A 22,965-nucleotide genomic window follows, 5' to 3' on the forward strand; every position below is an offset into this window, starting at 1 on the left:
AAATCCCTCCTGAGATGTGTGCAAACCTGGTGGCCAACTACAAGAAATGTCTGACCTCTGATTGCCAACAAGGGTTTTGCCACCAAGTACTAAGTCATGTTTTGCAGAGGGGTCAAATACTTATTTCACTCATTAAAATGCAAATCAATTTATAATATTTCTGACATGCTTTTTTCTGGATTTTTGTTATTCTGTCTCTCAATGTTCAAATATATAGACTGATCATTTCTTTGTCAGTGGGCAAACGTACAAAATCAAATACTTTTTCCCCCTCACTGTACCATTTGGCACATTTTGTGATGTATCCACTTTCTAAGCATATATTAATTGCCAAAGTTCACCAATATAAAACACACCAAACTTTGGCATTCAGTAACACAATAGAAGATTAAAAAATAAATAAAAAAATCAGCACAATAAGTTTGTGGAAGATTACATTATTACAGCTAGCTACACTACATGGAATCAAACACTTTCAGAGGAACAGAACTAGAAAGAGTTCAAACCTATTTCCCAAACCTCTGACACTTTTTTGTAAAATATGCTGGAAACAAGGCCACGTAAAACAGGAAACAACCAAAGCTGCTATCAACGTGTTGGACTAACTAAAAATGATCATAATTAAGGTTCTATGTAGGTGCTGCATATACACAGGACATGCACTTAGTGTACAAATCATTAAGGACACCTGCTCTTTCCATGAATTAGACTGACCAGGTGCATCCAGGTGAAAGCCATGATCCCTTATTGATGTCACTTGTTAAATCCACTTCATAACAGTGTAGAAGGATTTTAAAGCCTTGAGACACGGATAGTGTATGTGTGCCATTCAAAAGGGAGAATGGGCAAGACAAAAGATTGAAATGTCTTTGAACAGGGTATGGTAGAAGGTGCCAGGCGCACCAGTGTGTCAAGAACTTCAATGCTGCTGGGTTTTTCACTCTCAACAGTTTCCCATGTGTATCAAGAATGGTCCACCACCCAAATGACATCCAGCCAACTTGACAACAGTGGGAAGCATTGGAGTTAACATGGGCCAGCATCCCTGTGGAATGCTTGACACCTTGTAGAGGTGGGTGGTGCAACTCAATATTAGGAAGGTGTTCTTAATGTTTTGTACACCCAGTGTATATTGGGTTCAAGCAAAAACACAAAAAAGCTGCTATGCGACAACACTCAAAGACCTGAGCCAATATGATAAGCAGACAGCGAGCAGTGGTCTGGAGGAGAGGAGATGGGGGTGGGATTGCTGACACCATGGAGGGGAGCGAGAGGCTGGGATGAGCAGCAGCTAGACCAATTATAGCCCTCCCCAACAAAGCATCTTGGTGGTTTCGCCCTTACTTGAGGCGAGAAGCCTTGATTGGAGACTGGGGAGGTTGGAGACTGATTGGCTGGAGAGCCAGTCTGATTGCGGTACTGTTGGAGGGAAGAGTGTTAACCGGTGCAGAGTTCCATAATCCTAGACACAGAGCACTCAGAAAGGGCCCAAGGAGAGTCTAAGGTGGGCTCTTACACCATCTAAATCACAGACCAGTTCACTCCCCAAAAAAACATCAGCCCTTGCTGAAGGGGACCAATGAACCAAACTTTGCTGGAGCTAGAATTTCACTGGGTATAAACAGTCAAGGTATCAACAAGCAGGAAACTCTATCCAACAGAAGAAACTTGTGTAAAGAGACTGCACAGATCTTAAAGTGCAAATGACACCATTTTAGCTACTTTGCAGATACTGTATGAAAAAAAACTCAGCCCAAAATATCAAATTCACCAACTTCCTAAGAGGTTTTAAAAATAGTCTCTATTTGATTCAAAATTCCATTGCTTATAGTCTGACATTGTTGGCAGAATAGATGAATGCCCCAATACATTGCTTGGTAGTCCACTAAATACTGCTGTTTGGTTGTAAATCACAGCTGGCAAGCTACATTATTTGCTGCCTGCCATTCAGTTGGCACTCACTCAATATTTTGGACAAAAAGACAGGGAATCTCAAAACCATCAAACTAGAAAAGGCAATGATCAAGTCATAACGTGGCTAATAGGCTAGCTTAACTAATATGTATTTATTTATTTATTTATTTTGAATATAGTCTGGATGAGTAGAATGACCCCCCCCCCATCTGTTAGCAGATTTGGTGGGTACAGCAAAAGGATTGTATTTGTTCAGTTAGCTAAGTGAGTCACATTTATTGCTAACTGTACTGAACTTGAACGATTTATCTACAGTTAGCATATGTTAGTCTCGTATACATTTGGGATGTTCCAAAAAATAATATATATATATATATATATATATATATATATATATATATATATATATATATATATATATATATATATATATATATATATGAGAAAAAAAAACAAGAAAAAAAAAAACAAATCGGCAGGCAAGCTAGCTGTAAATCCCATTCAGCGGTCAAAAAACTTGGGGACAGAAGCAGGCATTGGCAGCTGGCAGGCAGGCTGCAGCAGTACCGGTGAAATTCTGACTGCCAACATATTTAGAGGGTTTTATGGTCTAAAATAGGAGAAGGTTGTCCAAATGATTTTATTGCCTTCGGGGAGGATTGTGTTTAAAAAAAATTATATATATATATATAATTTTTTTATATATATAGCACATGGGAGGGTAGTGCATTTTTTTCCCCCCTGGTTCACATTTGCTCTTTTTCAGCTTTTACTTTGGGTCTTCCATCCTTGCCAAATTTCCTCATCTCCTTGCACGCTCCTCCCCTACGCTTTTCCACACACTAACTTTTACTATACCACAGGTCAATATAGTCTACATACCCTGCCCTCTAGCCACCATTCATATTGACAATAGTGGTAGGTGGATACTTTGTCCAGATCTGCAATAGGCTAACAAGCAATCCACAAAAACAAATAGGAATAGCTGATACTCAGCGGGGAGGTCAGTTGCATCATTGCGCATGAAAGAACAGTGAAGACATGAGACACACCTCAAATGCTCCACTATTGATCTTATTTAGGGACAATACAATTCTCCTACCTAGACTAGCCTACAACACAATGAATAATTACATTATTGTTTTCAATAGTACAAAATTCTACTCAAGGCTACAGTGAAAATGTTATTTGAATAACGGCGCAAAAGCCCTGTGATGTGAATGTTTCATTCCATTTGGATGAGTTGTGGGTTTACTCAACAGTTTAACAAGGTCTAGAAAGGCACAGCAGTAGGCCTATCTGGCTGTATTGTTTCTTCTGATATGGAGATGTCCTGTTGCAGATCCTCACTCTCCCAAGTCGTCCTATAATAATGTGGCCCCACATGCTTCCGGCTGGCCCAGTTATTCCTCATGGCCGCTATTCCTCATGCACCTAGAACCTAACACTTCAATATACCCAAAATATTTACCATTTCACTTTAAAAAAAAAATGTATTTATATGTGGCATAACCACAACCAATCAATCACAATGTTCATCTGATTAGGCTACTTCAAAAGTTACCTGTATACATGCGCACGTCTGTCCAAAACATAATTCCATCCAAACATTTCATGCGAGTAAAGTTCATGTCGGATAAAAAAGGTCAAGACATGAGAAAGCATGCAGTTTATTAGGCTACAGATGAAATATGATGAACTTCACTGCATGTAAACTTCTGACCCACTGGAATTGTGATACATTGAATTATAAGTGAAATAATCTGTCTGTAAACAATTGTTGGAAAATGACTTGTCATGCACAAAGTAGATGTCCTAACTGACTTGCCAAATCTATAGTTTGTTAACAAGAAATTTGTGGAGTGGTTTAAAAACTAGTTTTAATGACTCCAACCTAAGTGTATGTAAACTTCCGACTTCAACTTTAGCCTCGCTACTGTTATTTTACTGCTGCTCTTTAATTATTGGTTACTTCTATTTAAAAAATGTTACTTAACACATTTTTTCTTAACTTCTTAAAGCATTGTTGGTTAAGGGCTTTTAAAAGTAAGCATTTATTTCACTGTACGGTGAAATGTGACAAATAGTCAAATCCAATTTTATTTGTTTCCGAATGTCAGTCTACTTTTTCGTGTTATGTAACAGATGTCTCTTTCCATTCGTGAAATGTCCGCTTGACAGATTGTCTATTTTTAACTGACAAATAAAAAGCTTTCAATCACTAGTCACTGGGATTGCATAATAAAGTCAGACTTATTCCCATTATGGTCCCTTTTTCTTTTTTATAAATACATATACAATAACATACTGTAGCTACAGACACAAAAAAATGCTTGACCTCCAAATGAGTGTGAGGGAGTTTTTACAACGTTTTTTTGGCTGGGCTGTAGCTTCAAGTATTCTGTTGATGTTTGGTGCTGCTGGTGAACCATTATGTTGGGGCGGCAGGTTGCCTAGTGGTTACAGCGATGGACCAGTAACCGGAGGGTTGTTAGATTGAATCCCTGAGCTGACAAGGTAAAAATCTGTCGTTCTGTCCCTGAACAAAGCAGTTAAGCCACTGTTCCCTGGTAGGCCGTCATTGTAAATACAAATTTGTTCTTAACTGACATGCCTAGTTAAATGTTTTAATTAAATACATAGTGCACAACTTTCACGGTTAAATTCCCATGTACTGACTAAGAATACAAGTTAAATGGGTTTCCATCTCATTTTCAACTCTAGACGAACTGATGGTTTTACCACAAAATGTTGTGTAGGTATAGTGACTGTGCCCATTCTAGCCAACAGCTCGCAGATACAGCGCAGTTAAAGCCTACTAGATCATTTTTATTTGTCTAACGGCAGCCAAGCATCATTGTCACATAAGACCCTCAGTATGTATTGAAAGGAGCATCAAGCTCATCACCTTGCACTTTCACCACCCACTAAGTTGACCGCCTTTAAACAGCTTTGAAAATTCCAGAAAATGTCATGGCTTTAGAAGCTTCTGATAGGCTAATTGACATAATTTGAGTCAATTGGAGGTGTACCTGTGGATGTATTTCAAGGCCTACCTTCAAACTCAGTGCCTCTTTGCTTGACATCATACGAAAATCAAAAGAAATCAGCCAAGACCTCAGAATAAAAAAATATTGTAGACCTCCACAAGTCTGGGTCATCCTTGGGAGCAATTTCCAAGTACAAACAATAGTACGCAAGTGTAAACACCATGGGACCACGCAGCCGTCATACCGCTCAGGAAGGAGACTCGTTCTGTCTCCTAGAGATGAATGTACTTTGTTGCGAAAAGTGCAAATCAATCCCAGAACAGCAAAGGAACTTGTGAAGATGCTGGAGGAAACAGGTGTAAAAGTATCTATATCCACAGTAAAACAAGTCCTATATCAACATAACCTGGAAGGTCGCTCAGCAAGGAAGAAGCCACTGCTCCAAAACCGCCATAAAAAAGCCAGACTACAGTTTGCAACTGCACATGGGAACAAAGATCATACTTTTTGGAGAAATGTCCTCTGGTCTGATGAAACAAAATTAGAATTGTTTGGCCATAATGACCATCGTTATGTTTGGAGGAAAAAGGGGGAGGCTTGCAAGCCGAAGAACACCATCCCAACCGTGAAGCACAGGGGTGGCAGCATCATATGTTGTGGTGGTGCTTTGCTGCAGGAGGGATTGGTGCACTTCACAAAATAGATGGCATCATGGAGGTAGGGAAATTATGTGGATATATTGAAGCAACATCAAGACATCAGTCAGGAAGTTAAAGCTTGGTCGCAAATGGGTCTTCCAAATGGACAATGACCCCAAGCATACTTCCAAAGTTGTGTCAAAATTGCTTAAGGACAACAAAGACAAGGCATTGGAGTAGCCATAACAAAGCCCTGACCTCAATCCTATAGAAAATTTGTGGGCAGTATTGAAAATGTGTGTGCGAGTAAGGAGGCCTACAAACCTGACTCAGTTACACCAGCTCTGTCAGGAGGAATGGGCCAAAATTCACCCAACTTATTGCGGGAAGCTTGTGGAAGGCTACCCGAAACGTTTGACCCAAGTTAAACAATTTAAAGGCAATGCTACCGAATACTAATTTAGTGTACGTAAACTTCTGACCCACTGGGAATGTGATGAAAGAAATGAAAGCTGAAATAAAATCACTACTATTATTCTGACATTTCACATTCATAAAATAAAAGTGGTGATCCTAACTGACCTAAGACAGGGAATTTTTACTAGGATTAAATGTCAGGAATGGTGAAAAACTGAGTTTAAATGTATATGTAAACTTCCAACTTCAACTGTATATACAGGAGGTACCGGTTCAGAGTCAATGTGTGGGGGCACTGGTTTGTCGAGGTAATATATACATGTAGGTAGAATTAAAGTGAATATGCATAGATAAACAGAGAAGCAGCAGCGGTTTCAGGGTCTTGGGGGGGGGGGGTGTAGAAACTGTTTAGAATCCTCTTGGACCTAGACTTGGCGCTCCGGTACCGCTTGCCGTGCGGTAGCAGAGAGAACAGTCTATGACTAGGGTGGCTGGAGTCTGACACCGCCTGGTATAGAGGTCCTGGATGGCAGGAAGCTTGGCCCCAGTGACGTACTGGTACCCTCTGACGTACTGGTACCCACAGTACCCTCTGTAATGCCTTGTGGTTGGAGGCTGAGCAGTTGCCATACCAGGCAGTGATGCAACCAGTCAGGACGCACTCGATTGTGCAGCTGTAGAACCTTGAGGATCTGAAGACCCATGCCAAATCTTTTGTCTCCTGGGGGGGAATAGGTTTTGTCGTGCCCTCTTCACAATTGTCTTGGTGTGTTTGGACCATGTCAGTTTGTTGGTGATGTGGACACCAAGGAACTTCAACCTCTCAACCTGCTCCACTACAGCCCCGTCGATGACAATGGGGGCGTGCTCGGTCCTCTTTTTCCTGTAGTCCACAATTATCTCCTTTGTCTTGATCACGTTGAGGGAGAGGCTGTTGTCCTGGCACCAAATGGCCAGGTGTCTGACCTCCCTATAGGCTGGTCTCATTGTTGTCGGTGATCAGGCCTACTACTGTTGTGTCATCGGTAAACTTGGTGTTGGAGACGTGCATGGCTGTGCAGTCATGAGTGAACAGGGAGTACAGGAAGGGACTAAGCACACATCCCTGAGGGGCCCCCGTGTTGAGGATCAGCGTGGCAGACATGTTACTAGAGGTCGACCGATTAATCAGGCATGGCCGATTACACGTTTTCATAACAATCGTTAATCTGCCTTTTTGGATGCCGATTACATTGCAATCCATGATGAAACTGCGTGGCAGGCTGACCACCTATTACACGAGTGCAGCGTCAAAAAGACCTTGTGGGTGCAAGGAGCCAAGGTAATTTGCTAGCTAGCATTAAACTTATCATATAAAAAAACCAATCAATCTTCACATAAATCACTAGTTAACCTAGTACGATCATCAACCATGTGTAGTTAACTAGCTTGTCCTGCGCTGCATATAATCAATGCGGTGCTTGTTAATTTATCATCGAATCACAGCCTAATTCAACTTCACCAAACGGGTGATGATTTAACAGAAGGCACAGTCGCGAAAAAAAGCACATTCGTTGCACAAAATGTACCTAACCATAAACATCAATGCCCTTCTTAAAATCAATACACAAGTATGTTTTTTTAAACCTACATATTTTAGTTTAAATAAATGCACGTTAGCAGGCAATATTAACTAGGGAAAGTGTCACTTCTCTTGCGTTTAGTGCAAGCAGATTCAGGGTATATGCAACAGTTTGGGCCGCCTGGGTCGTTGTGAACTGTGTTTCTTCCTAACAAAAACCGTAATTAATTTGCCAGAATTTTACATAATTAAGACATGACATTGAAGGCTGTGCAATGCAACAGCAATATTTAGACTTAAGGTTGCCACCCGTACGTAATGGTTCCGTATTTCACTGAAAGAATAAACATTTTGTTATCGAAATGATAGTGATAGGTTTCCGGATTTGACCATAATAATGACCAAAGGCTATTTCTGTGTGTTTATTATAATTAAGTCTATGATTTGATATTTGATGCTCGTGGAGCAGTCTGACTGAGCGGTGGTAGGCAGCAGCAGGCTCGTAAGCATTCATTCAAACAGCACTTTACAACATTTGCAAGCAGCTCTTAGCAATGCTTGAGGCACAGCGCAGTTTATGACTTCAAGCCTATGAACTCGAGATTAGGCTGGCAATACTAAAGTGCATATAAAAACATCCAATAGTCAAAAGGTATATGAAATACAAATGGTATAAATAATTAGTCGACACGTCATAATTCCTATAATAACTACAACCTAAAACTTCTTAACTGGGAATATTGAACCACCAGCTTTCATGTTCTGACCAAGGAACTTAAACATTTGCTTTTTTACATGGCACATATAGCACTTTTACTTTTCTCCAACACTGTTTTTACATTATTTAAAACAAATTTGAACATGTTTCATTATTTATTTGAGAATAAATAGATATTATACTAAGTTAAAACAGGGTTAATTGTTAATTCAGTATTGTTGTAATTGTCATTATTGCAAATATATATATTAAAAAAAAAATTTTTTTAAATCGATTAAATCGGTATCTGCTTTTTTTGGTCCTCCAATAAATCGGTATTGAAAAATCATAAAATCGGTCAACCTCGAGTTATTACCTACCCTTACCACCTGGGGGCAGCCCGTCAGGAAGTCCAGGATCCAGTTGCAGAGGGAGGTGTTTAGTCCCAGGGTCCTTAGCTCAGTGATGAGCTTTGAGGGCACTATGGTGTTGAACGCTGAGCTGTAGTCAATGAATAGCATTCTCACATAGGTGTTCCTTTTGTCCAGGTGGGAAAGGGCAGTGGAGTGCAAGAGAGATTCCATCATCTGTGGATCTGTTGGGGCGGTGTGCAAATTGGAGTGGGTCTAGGGTTTCTGGGATAATGGTGTTGTGAGCCATGACCAGCCTTTCAAAGCACTTCATGGCTACAGACATGAGTGCTACAGGTCGGTAGTCATTTAGGGAGGTTACCTTTGTGTCCTTACGCACAGGGACTATGGTGGTCTGCTTAAAACATGTTGGTATTACAGACTCATCAGGGAAAGGTTGAAAATGTCAGTGTGGACACTTGCCAGTTGGTCAGCGCATGCTCTGAGTACACGTCCCAGCAATCCGTTTAGCCCTGCGGCCTTGTGAATGCTGACCTGTTTAAAAGGTCTTACATCAGCTACGGAAAGCGTGATCACACAGTCGTATGGAACAGCTGGATGCTCTCATGCATGTGTCAAGCCTTCGATACTGGGTAGGACTACAAGTTACTGTAGGGAGGGACGTATTTTCTGTTTGTCGAGATTGAGTCTATATATTGTGGTGTTGAAAACACCAACCATGATATTTAAGTGCCCAAAGTCGGTATGCTTTGTTTGATTGGTTGTGTGGTGCATTGGCACAGAAACATGTTGCTGGAAAAGTTGTTGCATATATAAACGTCCTCTCACTGTCCACTGCGTTTATTTTCAGCAAACTTAACATGAGTAAATATTTGTATGAACATAACAAGATTCAACAAAAGACAAACTGAACAAAAGGGGGGGGGGCAAAATCAAAAGTCAATGCAGCTGGTGGCCCCACTAGATACTAAGTACTGCAGTGCAGCTCCTCCTCATGGACTGCATCAGATGTGCCAGTTCTTGCTGTGAGATATTACCCCACTCTTCCACCAAAGCACCTGCAAGTTCTCAGACATTTCTGTTGGGGGGGGGGAATGGCCCTAGCCCTCCCAGACGTGCTCAATGGGATTGAGAGCCGGGCTCGTCGCTGGCCATGGCAGAGCACTGACATTCCTGTCTTGCAGGAAATCACGCACAGAACGAGCAGTACGGCTGGTGGCATTGTCTTGCTGGAGGATGAGGATGAGCCTGCAGGAAGGGTACCACATGAGGGAGGAGGATGTCTTCCCTGTAACGCACAGTGTTGAGATTGCCTGCAATGACGACAAGCTCAGGCCGATGATGCTGTGACACACCGCCCCAGACCTTGACGGACCCTCCACCTCCAAATCGTTCCCGCTCCAGAGTACTGGCCTCGGTGTAACGCTCATTCCTTCGACGATAAACACGAATCCGACCATCACCCCTGGTGAGACAAAACCGCGACTCGTCAGTGAAGAGCACTTTTTGCCAGTCCTGTCTGGTCCAGCGACGGTGGGTTTGTGCCCATAGACAATGTTGTTGCCGGTGATGTCTGATGAGGACCTGCCTTACAACAGGCCTACAAGCCTTCAGTCCAGCCTCTCTCAGCCTATTGCGGACAGTCTGAACACTGGAGGGATTGTGCATTCCTGGTGTAACTCGGGCAGTTGTTTCCATCCTGTACCTGTCCCGCAGGTGTGATGTTCGGATGTACCGATCCTGTGCAGATGTTGTTACACGTGGTCTGCCACTGCCAGAACAATCAGCTGTCCGTCCCGTCTCCCCGTCTTAGGCGTCTCACAGTACGGACATTGCAATTTATTGCCCTGGCCACATCTGCAGTCCTCATGCCTCCTTGCAGCATGCCTAAGGCACATTCATGCAGATGAGCAGGGACCCCTGGGCATCTTTCTTTTGCTGTTTTTCCAGTCAGTAGAAAGGCCTCTTTAGTGTCCTAAGTTTTTATAACTGACCTTAATTGCCTACCGTCTATAAGCTGTTAGTGTCTTAATGACGTTTACACAGGTGCATGTTCATTACTTATTTATGGTTCATTGAACAAGCATGGGAAACAGTGTTTAAGCCCTTTACAATGAAGATCTGTGAAATTTTGATTTTTACAAATTATCTTTGAAAGACAGGGTCCTGAAAAAGGGACGTCTCTTTTTTTGCTGAGTTTATATTATATAATCAAAATGTTGAAAATCAGATTTTCCCCTAGCTGATCATTGCCTGGAACTGGCTTTGATCGTAGTGTAATGAGACAGGCAGGGAGAGGAACTTGTCCATTGTGGTCGGCGAACCCTAAATCTTCTGGCCGAAGCCGTGCGCGTCATCAACTGTGCCTCAAGAGCATGTTGAACTGGCAAAGTCGATATTCACAGGGTCGCTACAGTTAGTTATTTGTGGTCGTAAATAATATTTGAGTTCATCTATATGAGGTAGGGTGTGTAATTTATTTTACAGTACAAGGGGAGGGTGATGTGAGAAATATTTTTTACCTTTGGGAGTGCATTTTTTTATGACATCTTGAGTTGGACCAAACTGTCCCTAACATGTGTTGAAGTGGTTGTTGTAGCTGATGTAGCTGATGTGCATACAGTAGGCAACTGAGGGAGAGATGTAAAGTTCCCAAAAAGTAAGACGAGTCCCGTGGTATTTACAGGAAACCATTCAGGTGTATTGTGGCTTTTGCGACTGCTTTCTAATGTTTCTAGCTTTCAACGTGAATGGCAGAGGCTCGTATGGCAATGGCCTATTTGCATAGAGGGTACTGTAGATATGATTGGTTATGGCGCACACCGGTTTCTGTAGACTGGACAAGACTGACAAGCTTTTATTTACTGCAGTGTATTAAATTGTCCAAACCCATGACCGCTTTCCTACTCTTATTACTAGAAAAGTATTTTTTGACTGTATGAAAACACCTTGAAGTATAAAAAAAGGTAATAAAATAAATGATTTGGGCTTACTGCTATTAGCACATGCAAACGCACTGAATAACAGATTCACTACATGGAACAATCGACAGTCCCCCCAAAAAACTCTAAAGGAAGTTTGTTTTCTGAAGTGTCTGTCCTATATCTGAGATCATGTACATGTATTTAACCCCTTCTTTCTGGCACTAAACAGTCTCCATATCTTTTTTTCCAACTAGTAGCGGGGGACCTTCAGACGAGTCTTGTGAGGCCTGTGGACATCCAAGGGCAAAACATGTACATGTTCGTGAGTCTCACCTTTCCACAGAGAGGAAATAATAGTTTGTAGGCTAAACCGTTCGGACACTACGACAATTCTGTGATAAGACCGATTTTCTGGATGTCTCATGGTCTGACAACAATGCTCTAGCTGTCACCTTTCACCGCAGATGCGACATGAGACCTTACGGGGTCAAGTAATTCCTCCCTACCTGTTGATCTCTAAACAAAGCAGAAGTTATGGTACGCAGCTATAGCTTGCTAGCGAGTTATCTAGCTAATATAATTTCATTATTTCCAGATATAAATTGATTATTTTAAATGAAACGAGAACTTACCACAATGATCTAGACCAGGTATTCCCAAACTGGGGTACGCACAATGCCGTCGGGGGTACGCCAAATAAAAACGTGATTCACATGTAAAATTGTTTTTTTTTTTTGTATTTAAAAAAAGGTCACATTTTCAAACAGTCCATTTATGTTTTCCAACAGGTCTATACATTTGGGTTAGGTTTTTTTCCCCCTCGCTTGAGTAGCCTTGTTTCACTGCCAAAAATAAAATTAAACCATCTAGTGTTCAGCGAAATAAGTCAAATTCAGGTAGCCTAGTCAAATAATTAACATCCAATCACATTAACCGTTACTCTCTCGCGGGAATTACACTAATGGTCCGTAAGTAGCCAAACCTGGCTGCTGCTCATTCTGCTTGCTCAAATTGATAAATGCTTAAAGTAAGGCCTGCGTTCATAGGAGACACATACTAGATCTACTGGTAGTACTGCTACTACCAGCAGTACTACACCTGCACCTGTCGACAACAAGTTGTTCTGCTTCCACGAGCAGATCCAATGCTAGCATCAGTAATTCTACATTTGTTGTTAGCCAAGCTAGCATGGACACTGACAGTTGTGAATCTGATGCAGCCGAAGAGCTACTGCCCCCTTACCTGGGAAAGCACCGAGCAACAGACAGTGACGTTGGACCGTCGAAGAGGCGCAAATATGATGAGAACTACATTGATTTGGGGTTCACTTATATTGGGAGTAATGCCTTTCCTCAGCCACAGTGTGTTATATGTGCAAAAGTACCATCTCACAACTCTATGAAACCTTCACTCTTGCGCAGGTTTTTAGAAACAAAACATGCCAATTTGAAAAACAAGCCACAGGAGTTTGAGCAAGAATTAAGACTGTTTGAGTAGTAAGACGTATAAAAGCAACAGATACCATTAATAAGAAGGGGCTAGAAGCATCTTATATGGTGAGCTACTGAGTGGCTAGGACAGGCAAGCCCCATACTATTGTGGAGGACTTCATTCTTCCTGCTGCCGTGGATATGGCTGGGGGGAAAAGGCCCCAAAAAACTATTCAGACAAGGCCTTCATCAAACACTGTTTCACGATGCATCAGTGACATGGTAGGAGATGTTTTGAAACAATTACTGCTTGGCATACAAGCCAGGGAATTTTATGCGTTACAGCTGGATGAGTCAACAGATGTGGCGGGCCTGACACAGCTCCTGGTATATGTCCGTTACGTTTGTTGGGGGTCAATTAAGGAAGACATCCTCTTCTGCAAACCACTGGAAACCAGGATAACAGGAGAGGATATTTGTAGCGTACTAAACCGCTTTGACACATCAAATGGACTTTGGTGGTCAAGATGTGTTGGTATCTGGACTGATGGCGCAAAAGCCATGACAGGGAGACATAGTGGAGTGGTAATGCACGTGCAAGCAGTTGCTCCCGACGCCACTTGGGTACACTGCAGCATCCACCAAGAGGCTCTTGCTGCCAAGGGAATGCCTGACAGCTTGAAAGACGTTTTGGACACAACAGTGAAAAAGCAAGGCCCCTGAACTCTCGTGTATTTTCTGCATTATGCAATGATATGAGCAGTGACCATGTAATGCTTTTACAACATGCAGAAGTGAGCTGGTTATCAAGGGGCAAAGTATTGACACGTTTTTTATTTTTTTTTATTGAGAGACGAGCTTAAAGTTCTCTTTACTGACCATAATTTTCACTTGTCTGACCACTTGCATGATGAGTTTCTCACGCTACTGGCCTATCTGGGTGATTTTTTTCCTTGCCTGAATCTAGGATTACAGGGACTCTCCACAACTATATTCAATGTGCGGGACAAAATTGAGGCTATGATTAAGAAGTTGGAGCTCTTTTCTGTCTGCATTAACAAGGACAACACAGTTCTTTCAATCATTGTTTGATTTGTGGGCAAATGAACAAGCTTACGGACAATGTCAAATGTGATATAGTGAAGCACCTGAGTGAGTTGGGTGCGCAATTACGCAGGTACTTTCCCGAAACGGACACAAACAACTGGATTCGTTATCCCCTTCATGCCCTGCCTCCAGTCCACTTACCGATATCTGAACAAGAGAGCCTCATCGAAATTGCAACAAGCGGTTCTGTGAAAATGTGATTTAATCAGAAGCCACTGCCAGATTTCTGGATTGGGCTGCGCTCAGTTTCTTGACTTGGAAAATCGCGCTAAGACACTGATGCCCTTTGCAACCACGTACCTATGGGAGAGTGGATTCTCTTCCCTCACTACCATGAAAACTAAATCCAGGCACAGACTGTGTGTGGAAAATGATTGAGGACTGAGACTCTCTCCAATACAACCCAACATTGCAGAGTTGTGTGCATCCTTTCAAGCACACCCTTCTCATTAACCTGTGGTGAGTTATTCACAATTCTTGATGAACAAATAAGGTTTTATATGTAAGATGGTTAAATAAAGAGCAAAATTATTATTATTATATTATTTGTGCCCTGGTCCTGAAAGAGCTCTTTGTCACTTCCCACAAGCCGGGTTGTGACAAAAAAAACACTCATTCTTATGTTTAATAAATGTATCGTATAGTGTGTGTGTGGAAGGCTTACAATGATGGTAAAAAAAAACTACATTTGAGAGTGCGCTGACCCTGGTGCTAGAGGGGGTACGCAGCTGGAGGTTGAATGTTTGAAGGGGTACGGGACTATAAAAAAAGTTTGGGATCCACTGATCTAGACAATCGTTCTGACTGAAACAGCGGTCTCAAAAATCATGAGAATTACTATTGGTAATGTCACCTCCCATACTCTTGTGGAAAAGGCTAATCTACTTACACTTAGCAACAATCCCACCTCCAATGTCACAAACAAAAGCGTTTCACCCTGTAGAGCACCATACAAAAAGCCCATGGTAAGTCTCATCGAAACAAGGACTACAACACTGGCTTTTTCTTGGATCTTGTCAGCTCAGTTTTCCACCGTGTCATTGGTCTACAGAGCGTGCGACTCACCGAGTTGATGTTGACAGTCGTTGCGATCTGGCTGACTGGGGAGGACTGGGTGGCTGTGGAGGCAGTGGTGGTGGCCAGGGGCAGGGTGATAAGCCTGATACTCTGGGGCAGGGCTTGCTGCTGCAGGTCATTGAGCACTTGGGCCTGGGACTGCGCTGTCAGCTGGCTAAAGAAGGCGTAATGGGATAGCTGCTGCTCCAGAGTCAAGGCGTCCATCGCCACTGCCTGGTAACGATACAGGAAGGGAAAAAAGCTTGAACTTAACCTGAAAACGAAAACAAGGAATTCAACACTTATAAAAGGGTTACAGTAGCTAGCAAAATAACGTAAGAGCGTTTGGTAACTTTAAAACTGTAAATAATTTAAGCAAGCTTGCTAACTAACTTGGGTAACTGTGAGGTGAAACAATTACATTATATCCAATTAGTTAGTTACCGCACTGCTCTTTGCTGGCAAACGTACCACTGCCAAAACTGATGTTGGCTCAAATAATACGTAAATTGTCTAAATATTCTCATCTTCCCAAGTGTACTATAAAAATTAAGTGGAAAATTATACATTACCTATATCTTCATGTAGTATATAGCACCCAGATGAAGACTGATAAAAATTCATGAATCACCTTCTACTACGCTTCCATTTCAATACATTACAAGAGTGGCTAAATATCTTGTTAAGATCTAGTTTTCACCCAGCGACGCAAAGGCTTTAATACATTATAGAAAGATGCTCAGGTCATGGACAGAACAAACAGAGACTGGTGCCATAGGCAGAGAAATGTTATTGTTTCACATTTGAAAGCGTCGCACACTGAGCATTGTTTGTGATGTTATGCCTTCCTCGAGCAATTGAAAGCTCCAAATTACTCTGGAGGGATCTTGGCTAGCTGAGTCATTCCAGGAAACAAGGCCAAACTACACCTGGTAGGCATCGCTTGCTCATCTCACATAGCGATTTAGCCATGTATATAGGGCGGCAGGTAGAATAGCAGTCAGAGCGTTGGTTCAGTAACCAAAAGGTTGCTAGTACAAATCCCCGAGCCAACAAGGTGAAAGGCAGACCCTGGACATGACCACACTCTCTGAAGGGTGTCTCAGGGAAAGTTGAGATGTGCAAAAAACACATTTTCAATTCACATATACACCGAACAAAAATATGAACACAACATGTAAAGTGTTGGTACCATGTTTCATGATCTGAAATTAAAGTTAAAAAATGTTACATACACAAAACAAATGCTTATTTTTCTGAAATGTTGTGCACAAATTTGTTTACATCCCTGTTAGTGAGCATTTCTTCTTTGCCACGATAACCCATCCACCTGAGAGGTGTGGCATATCAAGAAGCTGATTAAAAAGCATGATCCTTACACAGGTGCACCTTGTGCTGGGGACAAAATGTGCCGTTTTGTCATAACACAAAACCACAGATGTCTCAAGTTGAGGGAGAGTACAATTGGCATGCTAACTGCAGGAATGTCCACCAGCGCGGTTGCCAGAGAATTTAAGTGTTAATTTCTCTACCATAAGCTGCCTCCAAATTCGTTTTAGAGAACTTGGCAGTACGTCTAACCAGCCTTACAACCGCAGACCACGTGTCCTGTATGGCATCGTGTGGGCGAGCGATTTGCTGATGTCAACATAGTGCCCCATGGCGGCGGTGGGGTTATGGTATGGGCAGGCATAAGCTACGGACAACGAACCCAATTGCATTTCATCAATGGCAATTTGAATGCACAGAGATACGATGAGATCCTGAGGCCCATTGTCGTGCCATTCATCTGCCGCCATCACCTCACGTTTCAGCATAATGCACATCCCCATGTCGCAAGGATCTGTAAACAATTCCTGGAAGCAGAAAATGTCCCAGTTCTTCCATGGCTTGCATATTCACCAGACGACATGTCACCCATTGAGCATGTTTGGGAGGCAGTGTGTTGCAGTTCCCACCAATATCCAGCAACTTCACACAGCCATTGAATAGGAGTGGGACTATATTCCACAGGCCATAACTACCTGATCAATTCTATGTGAAGGAGATGTGTCGCGCTGCATGATGCAAGTGGTGGTCACATCAGGTGCTTTTCTGATCTATGATGGTCAAAAGGTATGTTTGACGAACAGATGCATATCTGTATTCCCAGTCATGTGAAATTCATAGATTAGGGCCTAATTTATTTCAATGTAATGTTCATTTTTTGTTCAGTATAAATTGAAAATACTACTACCAGTTCTCCTTTTGAAGTTTAGTGTCGAGAAAATAAATTTGTCTGCATAGCCGTTTAGGGAACACCAGCACCTTTCTTTCTCAGAATTTACCTTGTTGATTAAACAATCTAACGAATCAAAATGTTACATCATGCTTTTGGCCCTTTAAAAACATTCGGGATAAAATCCTATTTTAGTTAGAGATTTACGGAAAGTGATATCCCTATGTTAAAAATGACTTGTTTACAACCTCTGTTAAAGTTCAATAATATCACTGCTGAATGCGACCGTAGAAATAGCCTCTCACCTGGATGTTGAGAGGGGGCGATAGGGTGGGGGAGAGCTGCTGCGGTGACTGCTGTGGGTCAGCGTTCAGGGTTAGGGGAACCAGGGTGGACTGCCTGCTCTGGGCCGTCATGGTAGACTGAGAGGTGGTTGGGATCCCTGCCAAGACAACAGGACAGGCATCAGTGGCTCTTCTCTGAAATACAGCAAAACTCATTCTGGACATTGCTGCGAAATGCAACATTGCTAGGGGTTTTTCACAACTACATTGTACAGATTTTCTAGTGACTTGTGCTGTATATGTTTATGATATGCATGCATCCACTCATATGCCAATCCCTAAGTAAGTACCAATCACTAAGTAATAAAGTACCTATCTATCTAGCTTTCAGTAGCTTGACAAATGACGTTTCTGGCAAAACTTGACGCATAATCATTCTGTGAAATGTTTGCAGTAGTGAAAAGGTTCACCCTCTACCTCAGAGAATCTAGTCTGCATTTTAACTAAGGATGCTCAAGGAGACATAAATAAATAAAGTGGAGCCATCCATATTCCTGCCAGCTATCTGTGCATGTTCTTTCAACAGCATCTTTTCCAGATACAGGGGGGTGGGAAACAGTCTAGTCAAGACGTTCAAAGAGCTCCAGTGTCTGCAGGCAGTTTGATGCAATATTTTGCAGGGTAATGGGAAACACCTTACAAAGACAATATAGTTGTGTCACATGATTATCATTGTACAGCATACAGATATTACATTAACATGTTATTCCTCTTAGGTATGTAGACTATTGCCAAAGTTAGATTTTTGGATGTTATGTCCCTTAAAACTGGCAAAGAAGAAAAAAACGATTTGGTTTCCTTGCTCAAATGGTAGAAATGGTGCTACATGGAGTTCAGGAAGGTTTCGTACATAAACCACCAGTAAAATTGTGGATCACAATTAACTTCAATAAAGAACTTGCTTGTTAATAATAAACATGTAGACATTACCCTTGGTTACATTATCAGAATTTCAAATAAATAAATAGATTTGATATACATCTGTGTGTGTGTATAAACACACACACAACCATTCAAAAGTTTGGGGTCACTTAGAAATATCCTTGTTTTTGAAAGAAAAGCACATGTTTTGTCCATTAAATAGCATCAAATTGAATAGAAATACAGTGTACACATTGTTAATGTTGTAAATGACTATTGTAGCTGGAAACTGTAGATTTAATGGAATATTTGTGGGTTTGATTACAGGCTCAAAATGGCCAGAAACAAATATCTTTCTTCTGAAACTTGTCAGTCTATTCTTGTTCTGAGAAATGAAGGCTATTCCATGCGAGAAATTGCCAAGAAACTGAAGATCTCATACAACACTCTGTACTACTCCCTTCACAGAACAGCGCAAACTGGCAATAACCAGAATAGAAAGAGTGGGAGGCACCGGTGCAAGAGGACAAGTACATTAGTGCCTAGTTTGAAAAAGACACCTCAAGTCCTCAACTGGCAGCTTCCTTAACTAGTACCCGCAAAACACCAGTCTCAATGTCAACAGTGAAGAGGCGACTCCGGGATGCTGGCCTTCTAGGCAGTTCTTCTGTCCAGTGTGTGTTCTTTTGCCCATCTTAATCTTTCCTTTTTATTTACCAGTCTGAGATATATGGCTTTTTTTGTGCAATTTTTCTTTGCAACTCTGCCTAGAAAAATTGCAAAAATAAATAAATAAATAACACAAAATGTGCCACATTCATTTTGCCATCGATGGCTTACCGTGGCTGGCAGCACTGATGCCTAGGAGGGTGAGGTTGGTGGTCAGGCTGCCCGTGCTGTTGGAGGTGCTAAGGGAAGGAAACACCAAAGTGTCGCCCGGGTCCAGCGGAGTGGGTAGTGGTGGGGGGAACTGAATGTTGGTCAGATCGGGCAGGGAGCCTCCTGTGTTGAGCGTGGCCGGGATCAATGACGTGTTCACTTCCTGATCAGGTGATGGAAATATACTAGAGGGGAGAAAGAACAGGGGTACACATGACCTAACACAGCACATCGCAAAGGTTATCCATTCTGAATTATTTTTGCTTGTTTTCATGAATTATGACATTTTTCTATGCCTTGTGTGGAAATGACAGTTATCTGGTGTCATAGGTCCTCTCAGACAGACACTTTCTCTCACAGAGTAATCTTTGAACATAATTCTAAGCATGGCCTGGATAGTGATCTTTCTCATAGCACCTTTCTACAGTGTACGGTCCTGCCAATGTACCACAGATTTATGAATGATAGGATGTGCAGTAAGTACTCACTTGATCCCAGGGACTTCACAAGACTTGGGTCTTGAGTCATTCTAAAAGGCAAAGCACACTCGGCATAAAAAAAAATCCCAAAATTGTGAGCAAGCACTGATATAACAACTAGGCTTCATGTTCACTCCTCTACCTTTTTGTTACCCCACTGTGTATCCTTGTCTGCGTGTGAGTCAGACTCAGTCCCAGGAACTGTAAGCAGCAGCACTGAATGGTGAAAAAGAAAATCAGGTAATGACCAACAATTGAAGGCACTATTTTAAAATCAACCCACATCGAAAATACTGCAAAGTAGTATTTTTCCTGTAGTGAAATTAAGTTGCTTAATGGTTTTTAGACACTTAAAACATCAGGTAGAGCTCACTGGCAGGTAGCTAGATGCTTCCCGTTTTCAGAATACCACACAAATGTGTGTCACCACAATATTATTGATCCGTTTTCCATGCATTGAGTACCGTAAATTCCGGACTATAAGCCGCAACTTTTTTCCCACGCTTTGAACCTCGCGGCTTAAACAATGACGCGGCTAATATATGGATTTTTCCCGCTTTCAATTTTTTTTTCTCCCCCAAAAAAACATTTTGTGACGTGCTCAGTTTTTTGCCGGCATGAAGCTTTCATTAGACCAATGAAATTGCCGAACGGGTTAAGGTCAAACAACTTTTTTGTTTACTGTTTAGATTAAATCAAGCGCTCTCGAACTTCCCATCATTCTGATTACGGTAGTCATTTTGTCACCCTCATCATGGCAAAGACACGGAGAAATGCATATGATGCAGCTTTCAAGTTGAAGGCGATTGATCTGGCTGTTGGAAAAGGAAATAGAGCTGCTGCACGGGAGCTTGGTCTTAATGAGTCGATAAGACGTTGGAAACAGCAGCGTGAGGAATTGACTCAGTGCAAAAAGACAACTAAAGCTTACTGCTAATTTTTTGTTACAAGCCATGTTTCGTTAAAGCCTATTTATTTTTGTTACAAGCCGTGTTTCGTTAAAGCCTGTGTAAAGTTCATTTGTTTCAATGTACCGGTAGGCACCTGCGGCTTATAGACATGTGCGGCTTATTTATGTTCAAAATATATATATTTTTTTTAATTCAGTGGGTGCGGCTTATATTCAGGTGCGCTTAATAGTCCGGAAATTACGGTAATATCAATTACAAATCAATACTACACCAACATTTCTCTCATCAGAAAGCAGCGGTTGGTTGTACACAATGTGATAGCGTCACAGAAAGAATAGTTGCTCCAACATGGACAAAACCTGTTAGCTAGTGGAACCTAGGATGGAAGTTAAGGAAATCTATGTCATGCAATATTTGAAGACATGTCACCAGCTGGCGGGCTAGATGGGCACATTTTCTAATAGCCCGGTCTAAAAGGTAATAGTCAGGGCCTCCCGAGTGGCGCAGCGGTCTAAGGCAGTTGGGCAAAGCGTGTCATTACCGGGAGTCCCATAGGGCGGTGCACAATTGGCCCAGCGTAATCCGGGTTAGGCCGTGGGGGGGGGGGCTTTACTTGGCTCATCGTGCTCTAGTGACTCCTTGTGGTGGGACGGGTACCTGCAAGCTGACTCGTCGTCAGTTGAACGGTGTTTCCTCCGACACATTGGTGCAGCTGGCGTCCGGGTTAAGCGTGCGGGTGTTATGAAGCGTGGTGCTGGCGGGTCATGTTTCGGAGGACGCATGACTCGACCGTCGCCTCTCCCGAGCCCGTTGGGGAGGGGAATACTTTATTTTATTGAATAACCATAATAATTTGGATTCATTTCCATCCCTGAATGGAACCCAACCCACTCATGTGATACATGATCCAGAAGACTGTGGCTTACCCTTTCATGAGGACATGTGGATTCTTGGGATTTTTTTTATTTCACCTTTATTTAACCAGGTAGGCTAATTGAGAAGAAGTTCTCATTTGCAACTTCGACCTGGCCAAGATAAAGAGTAGCAATTCGACACATACAACAGAGTTACACATGGAATAAACAAAACATAGTCAATAATACAGTAGAACAAAGGAAAACAAAAAGTCTATATACAGTGAGTGCAAATGAGGTAAGTTAAGACAATAAATAGGCCATGGTGGCGAAGTAATTACAATATAGCAATTAAACACGAATGGTAGATGAGCAGAAGATGAATGTGCAAGTAGAGATACTGGGGTGCAAAGGAGCAAGATAAATAAACACAGTATGGGGATGAGGTAGGTAGATGGGCTGTTTACAGATGGGCTACGTACAGGTGCAGTGTTCTGTGAGCTGCTCTGACAGCTGGTGCTTAAAGCTAGTGAGGGAGATATGAGTCTCCAGCTTCAGAGATTTTTGCAGTTCATTCCAGTCATTGGCAGCAGAGTACTGGAAGGAAAGACGACCAAAGGAGGAATTGGCTTGGGGGTGACCAGAGAGATATACCTGCAGGAGCGCGTGCTACGGGTGGGTGCCGCTATGGTGACCAGTGAGCTGAGATAAGGCGGGGCTTTACCTAGCAGAGACTTGTAGATACTCGTCGCCAAACCCACTGGCTACAGGTTATGAAGCGAGGGCCAACAGACGAGAGAGTACAGGTCGCAATGGTGGGTAGTGTATGGGGCTTTGGTGACAAGACGGATGGCACTGTGATAGACTGCATCCAATTTGTTGAGTAGAGTGTTGGAGGCTATTTTATAGATGATACAGTTGAAGTCAGAAGTTTACATACACCTTAGCCAAATACATTTAAACTCAGTTTCACAATTCCTGACATTTAATCCAAGTAAAAATATAATGTCTTAGGTCAGTTAGGATCACCACTATTTTAAGAACGTGAAAACTCAGAATAATAGTGGAGAGAATGATTTAATTCAGCGTTTATTTCTTTCATCACATTCCCAGTGGGTCAGAAGTTTACATACACTCAATTAGTATTTGGTAGCACTGCCTTTAAATTGTTTAACTTGGGTCAAACGTTTTGGGTAGCTTCCCACAATAAGTTGGGTGAATTTTGGCCCATTCCTCCTGACAGAGCTGGTGTAACTGAGTTAGGTTTGTAGGCCTCCTTGCTCGCACACGCCTTTTCAGTTCTGCCCACAAATT

The 22,965-nt window shown here is 42.1% G+C and overlaps 1 protein-coding gene across 4 annotated transcripts in view; it reads right to left on the minus strand.

Moving 5' to 3' along the window:
- LOC106573895 (CREB-regulated transcription coactivator 1) overlaps nucleotides 1-22,965 on the minus strand; it is a 41,485-nt gene that overhangs the window by 7,548 nt on the left and 10,972 nt on the right. For 2 of the 4 annotated variants that reach the window (XM_014149327.2, XM_045697290.1), the window contains exons 6-11: nucleotides 20,029-20,102; nucleotides 19,896-19,936; nucleotides 19,369-19,592; nucleotides 17,629-17,765; nucleotides 15,115-15,339; nucleotides 1,345-1,419 (exon numbers count right to left, since the gene is read on the minus strand). In XM_014149327.2, coding sequence (XP_014004802.1) covers nucleotides 1,345-1,419; nucleotides 15,115-15,339; nucleotides 17,629-17,765; nucleotides 19,369-19,592; nucleotides 19,896-19,936; nucleotides 20,029-20,102 — 776 coding nt within the window. The remainder of the gene's footprint in view (nucleotides 1-1,344; nucleotides 1,420-15,114; nucleotides 15,340-17,628; nucleotides 17,766-19,368; nucleotides 19,593-19,895; nucleotides 19,937-20,028; nucleotides 20,103-22,965) is intronic. The other 2 variants (XM_014149329.2, XM_014149328.2) reach the window with 1 other exon arrangement.

The sequence above is a fragment of the Salmo salar genome, chromosome ssa16, assembly GCF_905237065.1.
Source record: "Salmo salar chromosome ssa16, Ssal_v3.1, whole genome shotgun sequence".
Taxonomy (NCBI): domain Eukaryota; kingdom Metazoa; phylum Chordata; class Actinopteri; order Salmoniformes; family Salmonidae; genus Salmo; species Salmo salar.